Genomic DNA, 22,844 nt, shown 5'->3' on the forward strand with positions numbered 1-22,844 from the left:
GATTTTTTATTTTGCATAATTAAGGGAGTGGTCACTTGAGTGACAGCCGTGATTGACAGTTTGTCAGCTGCAGCTAGCCCGCGTGGTCGTGTCACGTCTGCTAATTCCGTCTAATGAATATGGCTTCTGCAGTGTTTGTGCTTTAGTTGTACATGGTTTTATGCAGTCTGTTCAATTTGTTGGTTTTATTTCTTACATTTATTAAATAATATGGCTTGTTGTGCAGTTAATTGTACTAACAGACCGTCCAAGACGGGTCTCCATTTTTTCCGGTGAGTGATATTCTAGTACAATGTTAAACATAAATGCATGCAATGATGTCTTAAATAATTAATTATTTAGAACTTTATTTTAAAATTTACTGGATTAAATCCTTCATATTGTGAGTAATGTTAGCTGCAGGCTTAAACCAGAAGATATCTGAAACGATAACGGTAATATGCGCCTGCTTTTCAAAAATAAAGTTGGCTTAATGATTACTAATATTGTACAAACGTGATATTATATTGTACAAACGTGATATTATATTGTAGGAACGTGAAAAGTATATTGTACAAACGTGATATTATATTGTACAAACGTGATATTATATTGTAAGAACGTGAAAAGTATATTGTACAAACGTGATATTATATTGTAAGAACGTGAAAAGTATATTGTACAAACGTAAAATTATATTGTACAAACGTGATATTATATTGTACAAACGTGATATTATATTGTAAGAACGTGAAAAGTATATTGTACAAACGTGATATTATATTGTACAAACGTGATATTATATTGTAAGAACGTGAAAAGTATATTGTACAAACGTAAAATTATATTGTACAAACGTGATATTATATTGTACAAACGTGATATTATATTGTAAGAACGTGAAAAGTATATTGTACAAACGTGATATTATATTGTACAAACGTGATATTATATTGTAAGAACGTGAAAAGTATATTGTACAAACGTGATATTATATTGTAAGAACGTGAAAAGTATATTGTACAAACGTGATATTATATTGTAAGAACGTGAAAAGTATATTGTACAAACGTGATATTATATTGTAAGAACGTGAAAAGTATATTGTACAAACGTGATAAAGCTCTTTTTTTTACCTGGGTGGCAGCTCTACGCTTCCGTAGAAGATGAACAAACAATCCTACCAAAAACTTGCAAAATCAGCCGGATCAGAACTCTGCATCTCGACCTGTAGCCGCAGGAAAGGGTGTTCAGCTGCTGGACGCACCATGAGTGAGAGACTGCGCTAAAGACAGTGGATTTAATAATGTTCCTCCACAAACACACGTAGCCTAATCTTGGTGCGTAAAGGGTTTTTAAATTATAAATAAATATTAATTAAACCATATAATCATAATGTAGACAGAGTATACAGACTAATGGTGGCATTATTCTTTTATTATTCAGCTTCACCGCCGCCTTAATGCCAGATTGTGAAGAGAAGTGGAGAAACAACTTGCACAGCCTTTATCTTAATTTCGTTATTGCCAAAATACCCGTCATCATTTAGAGTTTATTTTAATTTGATTTGTTAAGCAAGATTACTTTTCATTGGTGTGTTGGATAATTTAAAGGCTAAGTGCATGTACCTAGACCAGAGCGCTGAGATGTTACGATGTTACAGCTGTAGGACTTATTTTATTTCTTTGTTCCAACTTTCAAGTGGCCTATAGTCTACGCTTGTTACGAATAAATGATGTTAAAACATATAAATGACTCATTCTTAAAAAAAATGCATTAGAGCTGTGTGCATGAGCACATTTTAATGTAGGCTGTGAACGGGTTTGGGCTGTATAAAGCTGTCAATCAAAATGTACCTGTCGGACTCGGGACCTATCGGGTATAACTGCTGTTCCGCGGGAGCCGGCCAGATTTCTTACGGTGTGGGAGTAAATTTCTGAATAAATCGCGGGAGAGATGTGTGTGTGTGTGTGTGTGTGTGTGTGTGTATTAATATTAACTAATACTTTTGTTCCAATATAAATGTTATACTCACAATACTTTAGATAATGTTAACAAGCTCAAATTAAATGGATTACTAAATGTTGAACTATTATTAATAAATACATTATTGTGTTAGTAAATAAACCCAAGTCACATTTTACTAGCATTACTTATCACATTTCAACCAGTAAACAATATCAACTGCCAACATTGAACATACAACTGTTAATTGTTGATATAAAAAAATATTTAATTTAAGAATTTTATATAAAGAATACTTTTTGATGTTAACAATTAAATAGTTGATATCAACAATTCAGTTATTTCAAACGAAAGAAATATAATGAATGCTGAATGTTGAAATCAATAAAGCATATCCTAAGAATAAGTCAAAACGGCTTGCCACAGAGAGCCATAATAATATCAACAACATTTATTATTTTAAGTTTTGTTGTGTAGTTTCAGGTTAATTTACCTCGATAGTACGCTGAGATGTTCAAATGATTCAAATGTCGCGGGTGGTGGGATGGTCTCTATGGTTTCAGCAAACAGTCATCTTAACTCCGCCTAAGATCCGCCTCTGCCCATTTTCGAGTATCCGGGAATGACGCACTTCCAAGATGGCGACGGCTGACCACGCCTACAGTAAGCTTCATTTGCGCTCTTCAGAAACCTATGGGTGACGTCACGGACACTACGTCCATATTTTTTACAGTCTATGCTTTTTTCCCAAGATTTATCAGATAATTTAAATGTGGGTCTCCAGAGTTCACAGCCACGTTTTACAACAGTGTGATATATTTTCAGCCACAGTTTAATGGGCGGGTTAAATTTATAAAGTTTTAAAAGCCCCGTGTGCCTCAGACCCAAATAACTATAAGAAGTGACTTGGTCAAGAGTTGTTCCTCTAATTTTAAAACTGTATTTTTTAGTGATTGACATCCTCAATAATTAACCCCTGGACTCAATTTGATTTAATCAATGATTTCTGAGAGGAAAGTGGCCTCTTTACACAAATTCACTTTATTTGAATGGCCATGACAAAATGTGTGCTTTTCAGCAAAAGCTGTAGTACCTTTGAATGCTTTCCTTGTTTTAGCCTAAACACCCGCCGATGACCTACTCACATCTGCAGCTCCTCCATGATGGTCGCCCAGCGTTCTCCAGCACAGTGCCTAGACTGCAATTTTGCACAAGATGTTTGGCCAGAGGGGAAATGGTCGTGCCCAACTGAGGCTGGTTTCTCTCAAGGTTTTTTTTCCTTCACTTTCATCAATTAGTAAAGTTTGTTCCTCGCTACTGTCGCCGCTTGCTTGGTTTGGGACTTGTGGAGCTGCTCATCGATGGATTTTCTCTTCAGTGTTTGAGCTCTCAGCAGTGAAAATTAAAGCACACTAAACTGATCTAAACTGAACTTCAACTCTGAAAACTGGACTGACAGTTTCAATTTACTATAATCTTCTATGTTAAGCAGCTTTGACACAATCTACATTGTAAAAGTGCTATAGAAATAAAAATTAATTAAACTGAATTTCTGTAAGAATCATGTGACGGGGAATTCATGGTTTTATGCATAGAATATTTAAATCTTGTGTTTTCACATTCGATTAGAGGAACAATCTGGAGAGAACATTAATGGTATTTACATATGACAAACATTCGGCTTGTCTCGTCTGTGTTTTCCAGGGGATTCCCTCAAATTTACAGCATAACGGAAATAACTGTCTGTCTCTGAGGAAACAGATGCTGAACTTCAGTTGTAGCACTAACAGTTTTAACAGCACTGGATTTTTTTTTTCATCTATGTTCAGGCATGACAGGCAGCTGTTTTAGCTCTTTTTGCTTTCAGATGAATGTATGTGATACTACATTTCCAGGACTCTTCGTTTGCATGATTTTGGTTTTATGTTCACAGTTTTTTTTTTTTTTATCTATTTTTGTTTTGTTTTTGAAAAAAGGAGAGAAAAGTGATCGAAAACGATGTGATGAAATATTGTGATTAACTATCATAACTTAAAATATTAAATAGCTTTAAAAAGTAAATCTTCAAAGCTATTTGAATATTTTAAGATGTAATTAATTCCTGCGATTAAAGCTGTATTTTAAGCATCATTACTTGAGACTTTAGTGTCACATTTGTCAATGTGGTCAGTAGTATTTTCTTATGAATGATAATACTTCTTTTTCCGAATTCTTTGATGAATACAGTTCAAAATACTGTATTTTTTAACAAAATATTTTTGAAAATTATACATTACTGGATTGTTACTTTGGATGTTGAATAACTTTGAATTGTAGTATGTCATGATTTTCATTAATATATTGAGCAAAACTGTTTTCATTCATTCATTCATTCATTCATTCATTCATTCATTCATTCATTTTCTTTTCGGCTTAGTCCCTTTATTAATCAAGGGGTCGCCACAGAGGAGTGAACTGTCAACATATCCAGCAGTTTTACGCAGTGGATGCCCTTCAAGCCACAACCCATCACTGGGAAACACCCATACACTCTCATTCACACACATGTACTATGGATAATTTAGCTTACCCAATTCACCTATAGTGAAATCCCACGCGAACGCAGGGAGAACATGCAAACTCCACACAGAAACGCCAACTGACCCAGCTAAGGCTCAAACTAGCGACCTTCTTGCTGTGAGGCAACAGCACCTACTGCGCCACCCCTGCAGCCTTCTATTTATGTCACATTAAATCTAATAAATTCAAATGGAATATGTCCCAAAATGCACTAGAAACCATTACGTTAAGTTGTTTTTATTGTTTGAAAGGATAGTTCACCTGTAAATAAAATGCACTCAAGTGTAGGCTTATCCTCACGTGATTCCAAATCTTCATAAACATTCTACAAAATATCTTCTCCTGTGTTCAACAGATAAAAAAGAAACTGATACAGGCTTGGAACAAGTGAAGGTGAGAAAATGATGACAGAATTTTCCGTTTTTAGTGAACTGCCCCTTTAAGTTGATCGTGACGCGCGCAGCCTCGAGGAAAACAGTAGAGCTTCCGTGATGGTTTATTTTGTAATTCTGTTTACCGTAGCATATAACTTTCTGCCGTGAGACACAATAAGTGATGTAACCCTCTCCCATTCTCTTTAATGCGTGGTAAAAATAAAACAGCAATAAAAGAGAACAATGACTGAGACCTGCAGTATAGTGTTGGGGCTGCGGGTTTGGGCGTATGGCCTCCAGAGGGCGACAAAACCCCGAGTTCATCAACTCATCATCAGAGGCGGAGATGCAGAGGAAGAAGCTGTCAAAACATTGCGAGGCCGTGTGAGAGTCGGCTTTTCAACATGAATTGGTTTGGCTCCAAATTTGCACATTATTTCCAGCACCCATGTTGTTAAGGTAAGATCATTTCAATCATCATTGTTTTACGTTGAAACACATGACTTGTTCTTTTAAAGAGCTCGAAACGCTAGCTTGATACCCATCAAAACATACACAACGTCATTATTATACACATAACGCCCAAGTGATGTCATCATAACTGTAAACAAAACTAGACTTTATATTAAGCTTGATCTTTCTTTTGTATGTTTTTCTGATTTCGATCGTATGTTTATACAGCATTCGAGTAATTTTGTGTCAAATCGATAACTGTTGACTGATTATTAATTAGACGCCCACCTTACAAACAGCTGTCACGATAACAGTAACATTAAATGCATTCATTGATTCATTGATTGATTCATTCATTCACTTTCTTGTCGGCTTAGTCCCTTTTTTAATGTTGCATTCCTTCAGGTCTGGATATTGTGTATGATTTCCTATTTTGACGACACAGGAGACTATATTGTCAATATTCATAGCAGAAACAATAAATATATGACCATTTCTATTAAAAATCAGGGTTTATTTATTATTTTTTTCATTATTAAATAGGTTAATATTACCAGCAAAATTAAACTAAAAGTTGGCACAAAAGGACTATAATCATGATTTACTTTCCATTCAATAGCTGAATGATTATAGTCTCAGATCTTTTTTATACACTACATGATCATCAGATTTGTTTTATTGGATAGTACTCTTTGGTGTATTTTCTTGACAGGCAAGATTAGTAAATTATGATAGAAATTAAATTTTTTTTAATTAGGGCCGTGCAATATGATAGTATATATCATATAGACAAAATAAAAAGTCTATCTTCATATTATGGTCTATCATTAGTTTACAGTAATACTTTTTCATAATTTATATGAGCGCAATACTACACACAACTACACGGATGCAGACTGAAACATGAGTCACAGTATCATTGGAATCATGAAAGTACAATGTTTGTTACGTTTTGCATTTTATTTAGGGATATTCTTTATTTTCATGTTGGACCTGTCATCATTAGATTTAAAAAAGTGTTTATTTATTTATTCATTCATTTATTCATTCATTCATTTGCTTTTCGGCTTAGTCCTTTTATTAATCTGGGGTCGCCATGGCGGAATGAACCGCCAACTTATCCAGCATATGTTTTACGCAGTGCCCTTCCAGCCGCAACCCATCTCTGGGAAACAACACTCTCATTCACACACATACACTATGGACAATATTGAAAATGTGTTTAATATTTCATTAATATTTTTGGTGTATATTTCTAAATAGAAAACATTTCCCCTGAAGTTCTAAGTTATCAATACCAATAATTATCTCAAACTTGTACTCTTTTACTGGCAGGGTTGGGATGTATACTACTGGTCACAAAAATTAAGAAAAACACCCCCTGAACTTTGCTGTCTTTGTATTGGGGCCTTAAGCATAAAAGAAAAGTTAACTTTGTGATCAATGCATTAGGGCTTTTATGTTTCCGGGTTTTAAAATAATTGCTCTGCTTCATAATTTTCATTGACAGGAGAATGTAAACATCTGCAATGTCTCAGCCTGAGCATCTCAATGCAAGTCCCTGGGGCTTGTCTGAGTTATTGGTCCAGAAGAGGCTGCTTGGTTTTGGGGCGCTGTTGGCCTGGATGGTCTTGTTCCACCTTCTGGTCAACGTTTGGCTCCTCTGTGTTTTCACAAGCCTCTTAGTGGTCTTAGGTGGTTGGCTGGGTTCTCAGGCTGTCCTAGTCTCAGACAGTGTTGTTCATCTGGAGCGCTTTATTAAGCTGGAGGAGATCCAAGATAGTGCTGAGAGTGAACAACAATTGGAAGATGAAATCCAAAAGACAGTCGATAAAATCGTACGCGACTTTGTCACATCATGGTACAGTACTGTTTCCGATGAGCAAGAGTTTGAGGATGAGGTTCACAATGCCATGATCTCTATGGCCATGGAGCTGAAGGGTCGAGCATCAAGGGTTGACAGGAAAACTTTGTCCCAGAGGGTGCTTGATCTCTCTGGATGCCATCTTCAGGGCTTCTTGAGTGCCAGTGGAAAACAAGAGGTTGACAAAGATGGAGATCTCTGGGGGACATACAGCAAACTCTGTCCTCCTCATCCCGCTCTTCAGAGCGCTGCTGTCGAAGTAAACTATGTACGGGCCATTGTAGATCTCCTTCTACATGTTCTTGTACCTCCTCCACATTTAGAAACACGAACAGGTCGATTTGTGGTGGGCGAACTTATAACATGCAATGTTATTCTGCCTTTAATTGCAAAACTATCTGATCCAGATTGGCTAAATCTTTTAATTGTAAGCATTTTCACCCAATCCAGTGAACCTGGTTCAGAACCAGAACCAGTAGAAATTCAATCTCCACCACAGGTTGTATCTGCTCAAGAAAATGCACAGCAAGAACTTGCGGTTCCTTGCGTTCTGACCCTAAAAGTTACCCCAGACACACCCAACATAACAGAGGCCTCAACGCCAGAACTTGCGGCTTATGATGTCATTGATTCCGCAGAACTTTTTTCTCCACACAACCTGGAAGAAGATGAATCTCGGACAACCAAACCATTCCCGTTGGGTTTTAGTCCCAGGGATTACCTGCGACTAAGCAAGCCAAATCCATTCTACCAAGAAACCGACTCCGATTTGGAATCTCCTCTGACGGACTTCAAGCGGGGCTCCTTGGAATCATTGGTTCTAATTGGTACAGAGGAAACCCTTTCAGAAAGACTCACCGAATGCGTCACTCCAGTTGACCCTTTGTTAGACCTTGAGGATGACCTTCCAACTTACACCAATACAGCAGAGAAGGAGCCATCAGCAGCACATTCTGCCAGTGTCCCAGAGGAAGAGGCATCAAGTTTTTGTACTCTCCAGCCATCGGAGAAGTGCAACTCGAGTATAGACCAGCCAGGCCTGTTAAATCCTGGTGACCTGGCTTTGAATACACCCATCCAGGTCACTTCACCAGGTGGGATGGCGTCTCTGGCACCTTTCAACTTTGAGCCCCTCAGTAGTCCAGAGGGTCCGGTTATTATCCAGAACCTCCGCATCACTGGTACCATCACTGCCAAGGAACACAGAGGCACTGGATCCCATCCCTACACTCTCTACACTGTAAAGGTGAAATATGTGTCTTTTTTTCCTGAAGAGTAAAGTAAAAAAAACTTGGGTATGCCATAAAAAAAAGATGTTCGATAACTTGATGATGGTGATGTGTTTGTTGTGCAGTATGAAACAGCCATGGACTCAGAGAATCCAGAATCGTTGCAGCCTTTGGCTTATCACACTGTGAACCGACGCTACAGCGAATTCCTCAACCTTCAGACCCGTTTGGAGGAGAAACCAGAATTACGCAAAATTCTTAAAAGTAAGCCGAGCACATTTGTCCTGTCAGTCTTTCCAAAACAGTGTTTTATTGGTTGTGGTGTTTTGTATTATGTAGATGTGAAAGGGCCAAAGAAAATCTTTCCTGAACTTCCTTTTGGAAACATGGACAGTGACAAAGTGGAGGCCAGGAAAGGTCTATTAGAAACATTCCTCAGAGTAAGTTCTTTTGATTTATTCATTTTCTCCTAAATGCATTACATAACCCTGACTATGTTTAATAGTGGTATTCCATTTGATTATAGCAACTTTGTGCCATTCCTGAAACAGCCAACAGTGAAGAAATGCAAGAGTTCCTCGCTCTTAACACGGATGCAAGAATTGCGTTTGTTAAGAAACCTTTCATTGTCTCACGCATAGACAAGGTACATATGTACACACACATCAGTGCTTCCCACACATAGACTTTACTTGGGCGGGCTGCCTAGGTAGATTGACAGCCACCCAAGTATATTAGGTGACACGTTTTTATTTACTATTATTATCATCCTAAATCATCACAAAAGTAAACTTTCGTGATTGATTAAGATGTGGAAAATCCACTTTAAACATTACCGTTTCATTCTGTGCCCGCGTGTACTGTCAACACTCTCAGAGACAGTCTCACGTGCTTTGCAGACCCACAAAGTTGTGCCTTTTTGGCATTTAAAAAGTTTCCTAAAATGTCCGGGATTCTGCTTTTGCTTTCTAAAGCTGTTGTTTGTTAACTGTATGCATTTTTGCATTGCCTTTTTACCTTAGCCTAATTTCACTTGGCTTTGCAGCTAACAGCGAGAGCGAGAAAAACATAAAATACTTAATTTTTTAATGTAAATGACTCCTAAAAGCTTTACTATATACTCAAATAATATGAATTGACTGGTCTAAACTAACTGAAAAATGTATGTACACCATTAGTAATGGTTAATCAACACATTTGCCTTATTTAAGTAATCTACACGTTTTAATCCAACATTTTTAACATTTAATTTAATTTGAAATCTTTAAAAAAAGTCTGTTTTTATTGATTTTTCTGTCATTCATTTGCTGGTTATTTTATTGATTTGATGATGTTAATATATTACATGGGCTATTTTATTTACATATTTAAAATGCTTTGGCATTCAAGTTTGCTTTGAGTTTGAAAGAACGAGAGAAGCAGATTTGACCCATCAGTGGGTGCACATGGTCCTGAATAGCATAAAAGTAAGAGAAATAGTGGATGTCTTTTTTTATTCCAACAGTCTTTTTACTTTAACCCATTGAAAAGAAACAGTTTATACTAAATGACATGATTGTTAAAAATTAAATTATGTTTTGTTTGTCCCATATAGTTAACTATTCATGTGATGTGATTAAATGGTGTTTTCAATCCGGCTACCACCGCAAGTATATTTCAAACCTGTGGGAAGCACTGCACACTGTATGTTTTGCCTGAAACCCTTCACTAGAATGCCTTTATGACTTGCGTTCACTGTGGGACTTTGCAGATTGTGGTGAATGCTATAGTGGACACTCTGAAGACAGCCTTCCCTCGCTCAGAACCACAAAGCCCTACTGACGACATTGACGGAGAGCCTGATGGAAAACTGTCCACTGACAAGAAGTCCAAGTATGCTTCTGTTTTCCTGAATTGTATTAGTTTAAATTATTTCCTATATGACTAATGCACAATTTTCTGGGGTTCAATTCTAGGTCTAGAATGAGGTTCTCTAGTAAAATCGCACCTGCTCTCAGCGTGTCTGACATGAAACCCAACGTGGTTTACTGCTTTGATGAAAGCAGCACTGTAAGTAGAAGTGATCATTTCGTAATTTCAACTGAAACATGAAGGCATAAGACATAGAGTGGCTCCTACTTTTTATAAAACAGCCAATAGCGTATCATTTATAGCACAGCTGTGCCAGTCAGAATCATTAAGCTATTGTGCTCATGACAGCTACATTCCATAATAGCAATGCTGAGTATGTTATTTCTCTGTTTTAAAATACAGCATTCTGTGTAATACAATTGAGTCCGATATATTTTGTGGTCCATGCCAACTCATGCATAAGATCTACTCTGTGCAGCCATCTCTCTGGGTTGAAGCAAACCACGTGCATGCTGCTGTTGTTTTTGTGACATTTATGCAAAACCAGGCTTTCGTAGAAATTGTATTTACACTGTCTAAATCATTTATCCCTCACATATAGTACTATTAACCATGTAAAAAACTGAAAGTGTTTGTAACATTTATTTTTGAATCTCCTATATATTTGCAAGTCTTTTGGCAGACCATTGCAATAGCATCTTTCTTTAGATACTAGAGAGCATTTGATTGGTCAGATTTGATGAGAAGTTCAAGTATTAGGTAACGTAAAAAAAAGACGTAAAAAAATGTTGAACTCTCTTCTCCTCTCTGTTTTTGACATTCATGTGATTTTTTTTTTTCATTAGTGATGAGCAGAGTGAATGTGCAAAATCACTCCCTGACATTAGATGGAGCTTAATGAAAAAGAGAAATACTCCAGTATTTTAGGGGACGCTGCTCATTTTTAAATTTCTGACATTTGCTTATTGCACAGAAGTAGTCACCCTCACGCTATTCCTTGTGTATTTATATCATAAGCTGTTCCTCTTTTGCGTAACTTCTTCCACTGCAGCACAAAAACACCTGCGGTCTGATTTATAAAATTTGCTTCGAAACCTTCCTAAAAGTGAACCTACACCAGAATAAATGTTTATTTATTTGTTAATCATTAGGGCTCATATGACGATTTAAAGTGTTTAGTTTAAGTCAATATTTAAATTGAATATTTTTACAGTTTACAGACAGTTTCGAACATATTGCTGTCAAGATTATTTTTTTGATCACAACTTTTGCATGGGAGGTGTCATACTCACATTTCTGGCCCTGTTTTGTGCATACACCATGCTTATAAATGAGACCGCTTGTTAAACATTTACAGGAACAAGTTACAAGCCATGAAAGAAAATTAAATTAAATTAAACTCACCATTCTTTTGCTTGAGTGCCACCCAGTAGTTGTTTACGGAAACTACTCAAAACATGTGAAAAAAGCACCTGTCTCATTGGTTAACCAGTTTTTTTAATGTGGCGCGCAAAGCAAAGCAAAGCAAAGCAAAACAAAGCAAAGCAAAGCAAAGCAAAGCAAGGCAAAGCAAAACAAAGCAAAACAAAGCAAAGCAAAGCAAAGCAAAGCAAAGCAAAACAAAAAACAAAACAAAACAAATTAAAACAAAACAAAACAAAACAAAACAAAACAAAACAAAACAAAACAAAACAAAACAAAACAAAACAAAACAAAACAAAACAAAACAACAAAAGCCCAAGCTGTTGTTTTAAAAATGACATTTTTATGTCTGGCATTTTGTGCATTGGTGTGCCCACTTAATCCAATGGCCTTTGTTTAGACACAAGCCATTGAACATCTTTGATAAGTGAAGTTTTTTTAAACATCGTTTCGACAGGATTACATGCTTACGATTGACCATGGCTGGTCTCGCATGATATATCAATCAGATGAATCCAAACGCACATAAATAGCCTGTTTTACTAACCTTAGCCATCTTCATCTTGAAGAATCCCCCCATCCACCCCGACACCTTCCCCTCTTTTCCTGCCTAATACAGGTTAGTTCTTGAGACCTACCTGAGCTCAGACTCCCTTCTCTTTCGACTAAAGAGAAGGAAGCCTGGGCTCGAAGATCCTCTGAGCTCTCCTAGGACAGCATGCCATACACGCATTTACCTTATCAATCAGCTAAGTGTGATCTCTTGAATTGAACACATTATTGTCTCAATGTGCAAAAGCACATATTGATACTAACACTCCAAAAAAACATAAATTTGGATTTCATGGGGACTGATTCTTAATTCCACCCTGGTTGACACTGCTCACTGTGCAACTGTTATTCGTTGTTTTTGCAGGTTTTCAATGGCTTCTTGTTGAACGAGCTGGAGAGCTTCATCTCAGAGAAGGAGCGTTCTGAAGGTAAAGCTCCAGGGTTTGATGCTGATGCCGAGAAAAGTGTAGGCTCCGGACCTAAATTGGATTTGAAAACCTGTATGTGTGCCAGACCACAGCTGGAGAATGCACCTTCCTTCAGTGAATCTGGTAAATACTTTTGTGTAAGAGAAATTATTATAATTATTACAATAACACTTGAGGTTAAATCAGCGATATAATGATCTAATCACAGCTGTTCTTGTGTTAAAGTCTCATTCAAATGGATGGAGTTTCAAACATGAACTATAAATGTACGGTACAAGTCATACAAAGAGCCCCAGATTTAACCTTAGTTTGGTTTTAGTTTTTGATCAGGGGTCTGATTTCTAAAATTAGCATCTTCCTAAATATAAACATACACCAAGATTAAATAACAATGTATTTACTTAAATGATGATTATGGCTCATATGAAGATTTAAAGTGGTTCAGTTAAGTCTATAGTTACATTATATAATATACATTGACGATCAGATTTGGGGGGGGGGGGGGGGGGTTAAAACTAACAATTTTATTGGTTAGTTTGTGTCATACATGCTTTAGTGATTTATGTATGTATTTTAATTACATTTAGTCTATTAATAAAACTTATTCAGGTTTTCAGTATTTTGAGGGATATTTAGTGTATCCTGACCTACGGTATCCTCTGATCAGCTACTTCAGATGTTACTGTAGGTCTGTCTATACAAACTGCATCTAACTGGACTTTACTTTCAGGTTATATGTAGATACAAACACCTATTTTAGGAGAAATCATTCTTTTAAACACTTACTATGTCTATAGGTGCTCTAGATCTGCCAGTTTCAGACTGTTAAATTAATTTATTCTCGCAAAGCCTAGTTGGCTCGATTATGTATTCACAGTGGGATGAACCATTATGGGGTGGTCAAATGTATATTTATATCTGTAATTTTAATTATCAACATTATTAATTAAAATACATATCAGAGGGGAATATTTCTTGGTATTAAGAGCTGACCCCCCCATACATCTTGTTTTGATGTCCTTCAGGGGGATCAAGCATTAATTAGGGGGGTCATTCCACCCAACTGTAATTCGCACCCGGCACATTTCCATCCCTGTTTTGTTCGTATGCCACATTCAGAAACGAGACCCCATAACATTCTTTAAAAAGTTCTATTTTTATTCTTCATTTTTTAGAAGAACAAAATCAAGTCATTTACAGATTTGGAATGATCTGAATGTTCTAAAAGGGTGACTTTTCTTTTTATTGTAATGTGTCTACTAAAGTTAAATTTTATTTTAGAGGAATAATCTGATGAACTGCTTTACATTTCAATCTTTCCCAAGGCAAAGTTTGTCTTGAAGTTTTTATTTAGTTAACTAATTCACCACAGTTCATTTTGTGAATCCAGACGTCTCAACAGCTGAATGCTTTCCAGTAAAAACAATAGAGAAGAACGTTTAATATTTTGATTTAACATTTATAGTTAGACTTTTAAAATGTTATTATACTTTTAATATTTATTTGATTATATAATATATTTGAATACTCCACTCCCTTGCTAAAGAACCACTTCTTTGAGCACAATAAAAAAGTAAAAGTGATCATCTTATCATATTATATCATATTATACTGGTTAACTCTAGAGGGCAGCATTGCATTTTCATAATGTTGTTGTCACTTGCTTTGACGAAAACCAGCTCTCGAATCTGTTTTATCCAAAAAATCAAGTCATTTCATGTTCCACATTATAAAAACATGTTAGTTATTTAATCTGAGCGTGTTCATATTTTATATTTTAATTGTATTTGTGGACATGGAACATGCTGTTCTCTCAATTTGGCTATTCTGGGAGTTATTTTGCAAACATGTTTTCTTTTTTGACCAACACCTGTAATCGTAATTTCCAGCTGTGATCTCATGTCTTTCTGTCGCCTGTACCTGTGTTGTGCACAGCTGAGGAGACGGCTCTATCTAACCAGACTCTGAATATCCTGTGCATGCTAATGAAGAATCAGTGGAGCTGGCTTTGCACAGAAAACATCCAGAAGACCATCAGAATGCTGTTTGGGACCCTCCTAGAAAGGTGCGTTCACCTCCAGTGATGGAAGTAGTTCTTATTCACTGTAGTCCCTTAAGCATTTCGGCAGTGGTGTTTGAAGTAAACTGTTGTCCATTTTTATATGTAAAATAGATTTTAGCAGTTATTAGCGCACAGGCTCAACACGTTCATTTGTCTATCATTGTCCAACACAGCTGCTGTCTCTTGTGTAGAAAGAAATGTGTTTTTCCAACAGAGATCTGGACTATATCTTATTTAGGGGTGGTTAAATTTTAAGGTTTAAAATATGATCTATTTTAAAGAAGCATTTTTATGTTTGCTAACATATTTAAAAAGATAGTCAACATAAGGCAGCATTAGTGGTATAACATTAGGTCAAATATTTAAAAACTGAGTTTAATTTTTGATTTTGATGAAAGAGAACTGTTAGTGTTTAAGAGCCCCTATTATGGGATTTTGAAAATGACTTTCCATGCGGTGTGTAACACAGCACTAAATAAATGAAAACATCCAGCTGAGGTTTAAATCTGACAGTACACCAAGTTTAAAACCATGGATTCTTTAATGAAATAGTCGACTTGGAGTCGAATAAATGAATCAAGTTGGGTTCGGATCTTTTGCTTAAACGTTCAATTGTGTTTAATTGTGTGTTATAAGTTGTAATCGCACTGCGCGGCTTGTAATCTGTTATAGATCAGTGCTTGTTCTGGTTAAACCTTCATGTAGTTATTTACATATTGTGTCCAAAACCATACTAAAAATGTGACGCGTGCTTCTTTTACTGATTTTAATGGGTTTCTGAACTCGTGATCCATTTGTCTTTGTCAGCTGTTCCTACACGCGCGGCGTGGACAATTTTGAAAATAGTTTAACTTTTGCCATTGTGTGGATTAATACTGAATGTGTGTCATTGATATAACTTGGGTTAAGAGTAGAGTAATATGCTGGTGTTTAACTGCATTGCTTGAATGCACTCCTGCATTGAACTCTCACATGCTCTGTGTGCTATTCATAGCCGCGGTGGGCGTTTCTCTCTTGCGCTGAATGCAATCAACCAATCAACAAATTATTCGCTCAAATAATTAGGTAAAAAAATGCATATTATAAGACCATGAACGTGCTTTTTGACCTTGCATGCACATCAGTCTGTTGTTGGAGCCCCTCAAAACCTAAATATGACATTTTTTAATGCATAATAGGGGCTCTTTAACTCTGTGTCCCTCTGTGACAGGCAAATGGACAAGCATACTTAAGCTTAGGCTTAAGCACACAAAAATGTCCATTTTTGCAAGCATACAATATGAACTTGCCTAAATACAATGTTACTCAGTTATGTCTTAAGTAAACAAAAACACCTGGTAAATATGTATAGAATGTGTCAGTATGTTAGCTTTGGTATTTGGTTGAAAAACCTAATATGCTTGTTGCTATTTTCTTTTTTGGTGACTGATCCTTTAAGTCAGTGTTTCTCAAGCACGTTCCTGGAGGACCACCAGGTCTGCACATTTTCCATGTCTCCTTAAAAAAACCCCACCTGATTTGCATCATCGGCTCATTAGCAGACTATACCTGTAGTGGGTGTGACAAACAAAGGAAACATCCAAAACATGCAGTGTTGGTGTTCCTCCAGGAACATGGTTGAGAAACACTGCATTAAGTCAATCTTGTGTTTTTAAAATGTGCAAAATCAGTCCATAGGTTTGCTATCTATAGTGCATCACAATTTAATAATATTGCAAGTCAGATCATGGAGTATAATTGTGTATTGTTAGATACTACTTTTTTTTTTCGGGAAGATCGCCAGGCCCTGACCACATTTTTAAATTTGACATAAATAATTGTGTGAAGTGGAAAAATAGGACTTTTCTTGAATTTTTCTAGTGTGACTAGTACAGATTTATTGGGTGAAATTGTGTCTGCATTAAAGATCTTGATAAATGCAGCATTTGTATCAACTGGGGCAGGATTTGCGACACTTATGTCATGACAATTGGCTTAAGCAAAGCGTTTCATGAAACCTTTCACTCCAGAAAAACTGCATTTAAGTGTGCTTGAGGTTAGTGGAAGTTTGACCTCTTGAGTTTAAAGAAAAAAAAACTGTAGGTGTGCTTAGTTTAAAACTGTAGGTTTGCAGAGTTAATTACGTTGTTTCAGACTGTCATTATTTGTTTTGTTGATATGTATTAAAAAAATGCTGTGGAGTTTTTTAAAAAAATTCAGTTTAAAAGTTTAATCTGATTGTGACTTTAGTTTATAATAATATTGGAATTAAATACAAGGCTACGACACATATTATAGGCTACATTTTATTAATCTAGGAGCATTACGATGAGATTCCTTAAGCACCAAATTAGCAAAGGAGTATGATTTAGTGTAAAAACTGAAGACTGGAGTAATGATGCTGAAAATTCAGTTTTAACAACAGAGGATTAAATTGCATTGTAATATATATTAAAAAAGAAAACTTTACATTTTAATAATTGTTACATTATTAACCTTACATGAAATTTTTTTTAATCTCACCATTTCCAAAATTTTAAACTGTTAGTAAAACAGCAAGCATTATTCCACAATAAATGTTCCAATCCATAGCATCCCACGATGTACAGTGCATCCGCAAAGTATTTATAGTGCTTCACTTTTCCACTTTTATTTATGCTACAGCCTTATTCCAAAATGGATTAAATTAATTAGTTTCCTCAAAATTCAACACACAACACCTCATAATGACAATGTAAAAAAAAGATTTTTTGAAATTATTGCAAGGTTATTACAAATAAAAAAACCTGACAGATCACATGTGCATAAGTATTCACAGCCTTTGCCGTGAATTTGCCTAAGCTCCAGCATTTTTTTTGTGTAAAGAAGAGAACCTTACAGAAGTACAACCAGTTATCCACCAATCAGGCCTGTATGGTAGAGTGGCCAGACAGAAGCCACTCCCTGCCTGCAATTTGCCAAATGGCATCTAAAGGACTGTCAGATCATAAGAAACAAAATTTTCTTGTCTGATGAGACTAAAATTGAACTCTTTGGAGTAAATGCCGGGCGTTACGTTTGGAGAAAACCAGGCATTGTTCATCACCAGGCTAATGCTATCCCTACAGTGAAGCATGGTGGTGGCAGCTTCATGCTGTGGGGATGTTTTTTAGCAAGAAGAACTGGAACACTAGTCAGGATAGAGGGAAAGATGAATGCAGCAATTTACAGAGACATCCTGAATGAAAACCTGCTTCAGAGTGCTCTTGACTTCGTACTGGGGCGACAGTTCATCTTCCAGCAGGACATTGAACCCAAGCACACCCCCAAAATATTACTGAAGTGGCTTCACAACAACTCAGTGAATGTCCATGAGTGGTCCAGCCAGAGCCCAGTCCTAAATCCTATTGAACATCATTGGAGAGATCTGAAAATGGCTTGGTAAATAAGATGTGTACCAAGCTTGTGGCATCATATTCAAAAAGACTTGGGGCTGTAATTGCTGCCAAAGGTGCATCAACAAAGTATTGAACAAAGGTTGTGAATACTTATGCAGGTTTTTTATTTGTAATAAGTTTGCAGCAATTTCAAAACCTCTTTTTTCACATTGTAATTATGGGGTATTGTGTGAAGAATTTTGAGGAAATAAATTAATTTAATCCATTTTAGAAGAAGCCTGTAACATAAAAAAATAAGGGAAAAGTAAAGCGCTTTGAATACTTTCTGGATGCACTGCAAGTATCTTCTTATCTTGGGAATAAATATAATTCTCTTGCCACCTAGTTTAATGTAAAAATGCCTTCACCCCTTGCATTCTGATCAGTTTATCAGAGAATATTTTTAATGCAGTAATTCCATAAAGTATTCTTTGCAATGTTCTTTGCTGTACATTGCAAATTTTGTTTAACGCAGTAAGTCATCTGGTTGTTTTATGCAGAATATATGTATACACATACTGTACATACTATACACTGCAGTGATAGTGTGATAGTAAGTTATTCAAAACAAGGACAGTGAGGCTCTAAAGACAGACACAGTGGACAGATGGATTGACTCAATGAGGTGTCACCTGAAGGCATCACTCATTCCCTCCCCAAGCTGCTGTACAATTGTGTGATCATCCTTATTTTTACCCATGGATATAAATACATTATTAAACACGTTGTGCAGTGGGGACCGATGACAACTTGATGTAAGAAGTGAGAACTGTGTGTTTTAAAGCTGTCAACAGGTGGCTTTCACCCCATCCACTGCTCCACTTATCTTGGAGTTGGTAACAGTCACGGGACGTCCCACTGAGGCACCTTTGGTTTCAACTCACTGTTGAAGCTTTCTGTTCTGCTTTAATTAAAGTACTTGGTGTTTCTGCTACTCTGTTTAGCGATGACCGCATGTCTGTGAAATGCAGATTTATCCACTGGCACAGTAATGTCTTACTAATGTAGAGAGGTCACAGAACCTTGTGCTATAAAGGAGAGTTTTCTTTTTTTTTGGTTTCTTTGAAATCATCCCATCCGTCCTCGAGGATTCAAGCTGAAAGGTCAGGCCTCACATTAAATAGCACACGCAAGCTTCACACTCATCTGTTTTGCAGATCCTCGTGGTGTGATGTCTAGCCATTTTAAATGAGTCGTTTGTGCAGCGGTGTATTAAACACCTGCTAGCAGACTGGCTTCCTGCCATGTTTAGCTGATGGCTAACAGCCATCGGACGGGAACACTTGGGGTGAGGCCCATGCATTTCCTAAATTGTTGGACTGAGACAGTGTCTCAAAGGTGTGTCTTTTGTAAGTTCAATCTGATCAGTCCAGCGGTTATTTGTTCTCCATTTAAAATGCTCACTGAAATCTCTTTCGCATAGTGTTGTGTAGAACACATTCTGCTTAAAACCAGAGGTAACATGGTAATTTAATTAAAGTAATGGATCAAGTAGATACAGGTGGTTGTTTTTGCAGAATACAAGCCAACAGTTGTATATGACTGAAGGGCTTATTCTGTGAAAACAACCGCCTGGATAAACTTTATCCTGCTTATTACATGGCTACTTAATGCAAAACATCAAGTCATGTTGGTTTATTCATTCTTTTAACGCAAAGCTGATAAATGAAACGGCTGAATGGAGCTTACAGTAACTTGCATATTATTCAAATTCCAAAATTGTTGGCTGTGGCCCTGGTTATTGGAGTTAGTGGCTGATATTTGGGAGTAACATACCTTGGAATGCTGTGACTTGCCAATTAGAATCAAGTATTCCAAACAGCCATTTATTAAAATATATTTGTACAAATTCATTGTACATCTTGCTTGCATGCTAAAATGTGTTTAAAACGTGCTAAATTAAGACATTAGCATAGTTTCAAAATATGCTTACTCATGCTAGCTACGTGTTTAGCATTTGTGTTAAGCCTTGTTTGCTCCATGTCAACATAATGTTGAAATGTGTTCGAAACCTCATTAGAATGTTTGAATAATGCTAGTAACATGCTCTTTCATGTTAGTAAATCTTAGCAGGGTTAAAACAGGGTTAACAGGGTGAAAACATGTTAGTAGCAGGGTAATATTGTTTGTCCAAAAATCAAAGTTCTATCATCATGTACTAACCCTTTACTTGTTCCAGACCTTTATGAGTTTCTTCTTCTGTTAAACACAAAGAAGAAATTTTGACCTTACAGAGTAGGAAAAACAAATACATGTACAAGTACATGATTGCAGAATTTTCACTTCTGGGTGAAGTATCTCTTTAAACATGTTAAAACATGCTAGCAACATGATAATTGTTGTTAGCAATGTGCTATAAAGGTTGTCCATCTGTTAAGACATGTTAGAACTATTTTAGTAAATGCTAATGGCAAGAGTGTTAAAATATACTAATTCATTTTAGTTTAACCTTATGTTTAAACATGCTACAAATAAGCTAGCAATGTGCTAAGAGTTTATTTATGTAAGCAACATTCTAACCATGTTAGAAATATGCCGACAATATATTAACAGTGCCAAAACTTGTTAGAAACCATAGCAAATTTGTTTTTGTTGGTTTGATTTTAATTGACAGTGAAATTGTTGTGCTTAAAATAGATAGTTAACCACTAAGTTGGGCATTTTAACTGAATAGGCACTTTGTTTTACAATACACTGTTGAGTTATCATGGTGTGTTTGGATGAGCCGGCCCCAGAATTTACCCCACAATGTTTCAAAGCACACAGTGGTGCTGTCTGGACGTGGTATTTGTCTCTGGGTGGAAAAGCATGCTGCATAATCATATCCTTCTTACTGTCCTAGCCACTGTAACCCAACGCACATTCATCTTCTCATTATTTTTACTGTCTGGATTGTACGGATTTTTAAACATTTGCCATGTTCACTTTTGTGGAGAGGTTGTTTGGATAAAACAGAGCCCCATCTTGTTACAATCAGTTAAGTGTGGTGGATATTTAAACTGTGTCTATGATTATGCCGAAGATAAACTTGCCTAGTGTGATGCTTGTCTATGCAGAGCTTGCTTTCTATAACTGATGTTTAAAATGTCATTAAATTGATAGATTTATTAGCTTGCCAGTAGATTTAGTGCTATGTACACTCACTGAACACTTTATTAGGTACAATATTTCTCATTTCTAATCAGCCAATCCCATGGCAGCAACTCGATGTGTTTAGGCATGTAGACATGGTCTAGACAATCTGCTGCAGTTCAAACTAAGCATCAGAAGAGAAAAGAAAGGTGATTTAAGTGACTTTGAACGTGGCATGGTTGTTGGTGACTGATGATCTGGTCTGAGTATTTCAGAAACTACTGATCTACTGGGATTTTCATGCACAACTATCTCTAGGGTTTACAGAGAATGGTCAGAAAAAGAGAAAATATCCAGTAAGCGGCAGTTTTGTGGGCGCAAATGCCTTTTTGATGCCAGAGGTCAGAGAAGAATGGTCAGACTGGTTTGAGCTGGTAGAAAGCAACAGTAACTCAACTAAACACTCGTTACAACTGAGGTATGCAGAAGTGCATCTCTGAACACACAAAACTTCAAACCTTGAAATGCATGGGCTACAGCAGCAGAAGACCACACCTGGCGCCACTCCTGTCAGCTTCAAACAGATAACTAAAGCTATAGTACGCACAGGCTCACCAAAATTGGACGATAGAAGATTGGAAAAACGTTACCTGATCTGATGAGTATCGATTTCTGCTCCAACATTTAGATGGTACGGTCAGAATTTGGCATCAACAACATGAAAACATGATACCTTGAATCAGCGGTTCAGGCTGGTGGTGGTGGTGTAATGGTGTGGAGGATATTTTCTTGGCACACTTTGGACTCAGTAGTACCAATTAAGCTTGGTGTCAACCCCACAGCCTACCCAAGTATTGTTGCTGACCATGTCCATCCCTTTATGACCACAATGTACTCATCTTCTGATGTCTACTTCCAGCCGGAAACAATCCATGTTATAAAACGCGAATCATCTCAGACTGATTTCTTGAACATGACAATGAGTTCACTGTACTCAAATGGCCTCCAAAGTCACCAGAGCTCAATCCAATAGAGCACCTTTAGGATGTGGTGGAACGGGAGATTTGCATCATGGATGTGCAGCTGACAAATCTGCAGCAAGTACGTGATGCTATCATGTCAATATGGACCAAAATCTCAAAAGAACATTTTCAGTACCTTGTTGAATTTATGACACGAAGGATTAAGGCAGTTTTGAAGCAAAACTGGGTCCAACCCGGTACTAGTACGGTGTACTAATAAAGAGGCCAGTGAGTGTATTTTCTCTTAGTGAACAGTGACTTTGTTTTGATATTATTGTTTGAAATTATGCAGAACTGTCAAAACTTCTAAAGATTTGCTGTTCACATGTGCAGTTGCTTCACTACTAATCCCAGGTTCAGATGCCACCATTTGGCATCTGAAATAGTTTAACCTTGCAAGAATGTGTAGTTACTAAAAAACTAAATGCATGTAAGTGTGTTGACCTTTAGTGTGCAATCACAGTCACTTTGTAGAGCTTATGAAGCATGTTGACATAAAGATTTTGGGCTCTGTCTGGTAAGATTAACACTTACTGCTGCCAATTTGTGTTTTTAAAATTGTCTACACATGCACTTCTTACAGTAATTACTTCTTTCTCACATTATTTAAAAAAAGT

General features: G+C 36.7%; 1 protein-coding gene across 1 annotated transcript in view; it reads left to right on the forward strand.

The window, feature by feature from the left end:
• The first annotated feature begins 5,213 nt into the window (after positions 1 to 5,213).
• Positions 5,214 to 22,844, forward strand: part of snx19b (sorting nexin 19b) — a 46,806-nt gene continuing 29,175 nt past the window's right edge. The window contains exons 1-9 of the mRNA XM_021472929.3: positions 5,214 to 5,336; positions 6,841 to 8,440; positions 8,549 to 8,687; positions 8,763 to 8,863; positions 8,950 to 9,069; positions 10,174 to 10,295; positions 10,379 to 10,472; positions 12,613 to 12,799; positions 14,612 to 14,741. Of these exons, the coding sequence (XP_021328604.2) occupies positions 6,860 to 8,440; positions 8,549 to 8,687; positions 8,763 to 8,863; positions 8,950 to 9,069; positions 10,174 to 10,295; positions 10,379 to 10,472; positions 12,613 to 12,799; positions 14,612 to 14,741 (2,474 nt within the window). The 5' untranslated portion in view covers positions 5,214 to 5,336; positions 6,841 to 6,859. The remainder of the gene's footprint in view (positions 5,337 to 6,840; positions 8,441 to 8,548; positions 8,688 to 8,762; positions 8,864 to 8,949; positions 9,070 to 10,173; positions 10,296 to 10,378; positions 10,473 to 12,612; positions 12,800 to 14,611; positions 14,742 to 22,844) is intronic.

This window comes from Danio rerio, chromosome 15 (genome assembly GCF_049306965.1).
Source record: "Danio rerio strain Tuebingen ecotype United States chromosome 15, GRCz12tu, whole genome shotgun sequence".
NCBI lineage: Eukaryota > Metazoa > Chordata > Actinopteri > Cypriniformes > Danionidae > Danio > Danio rerio.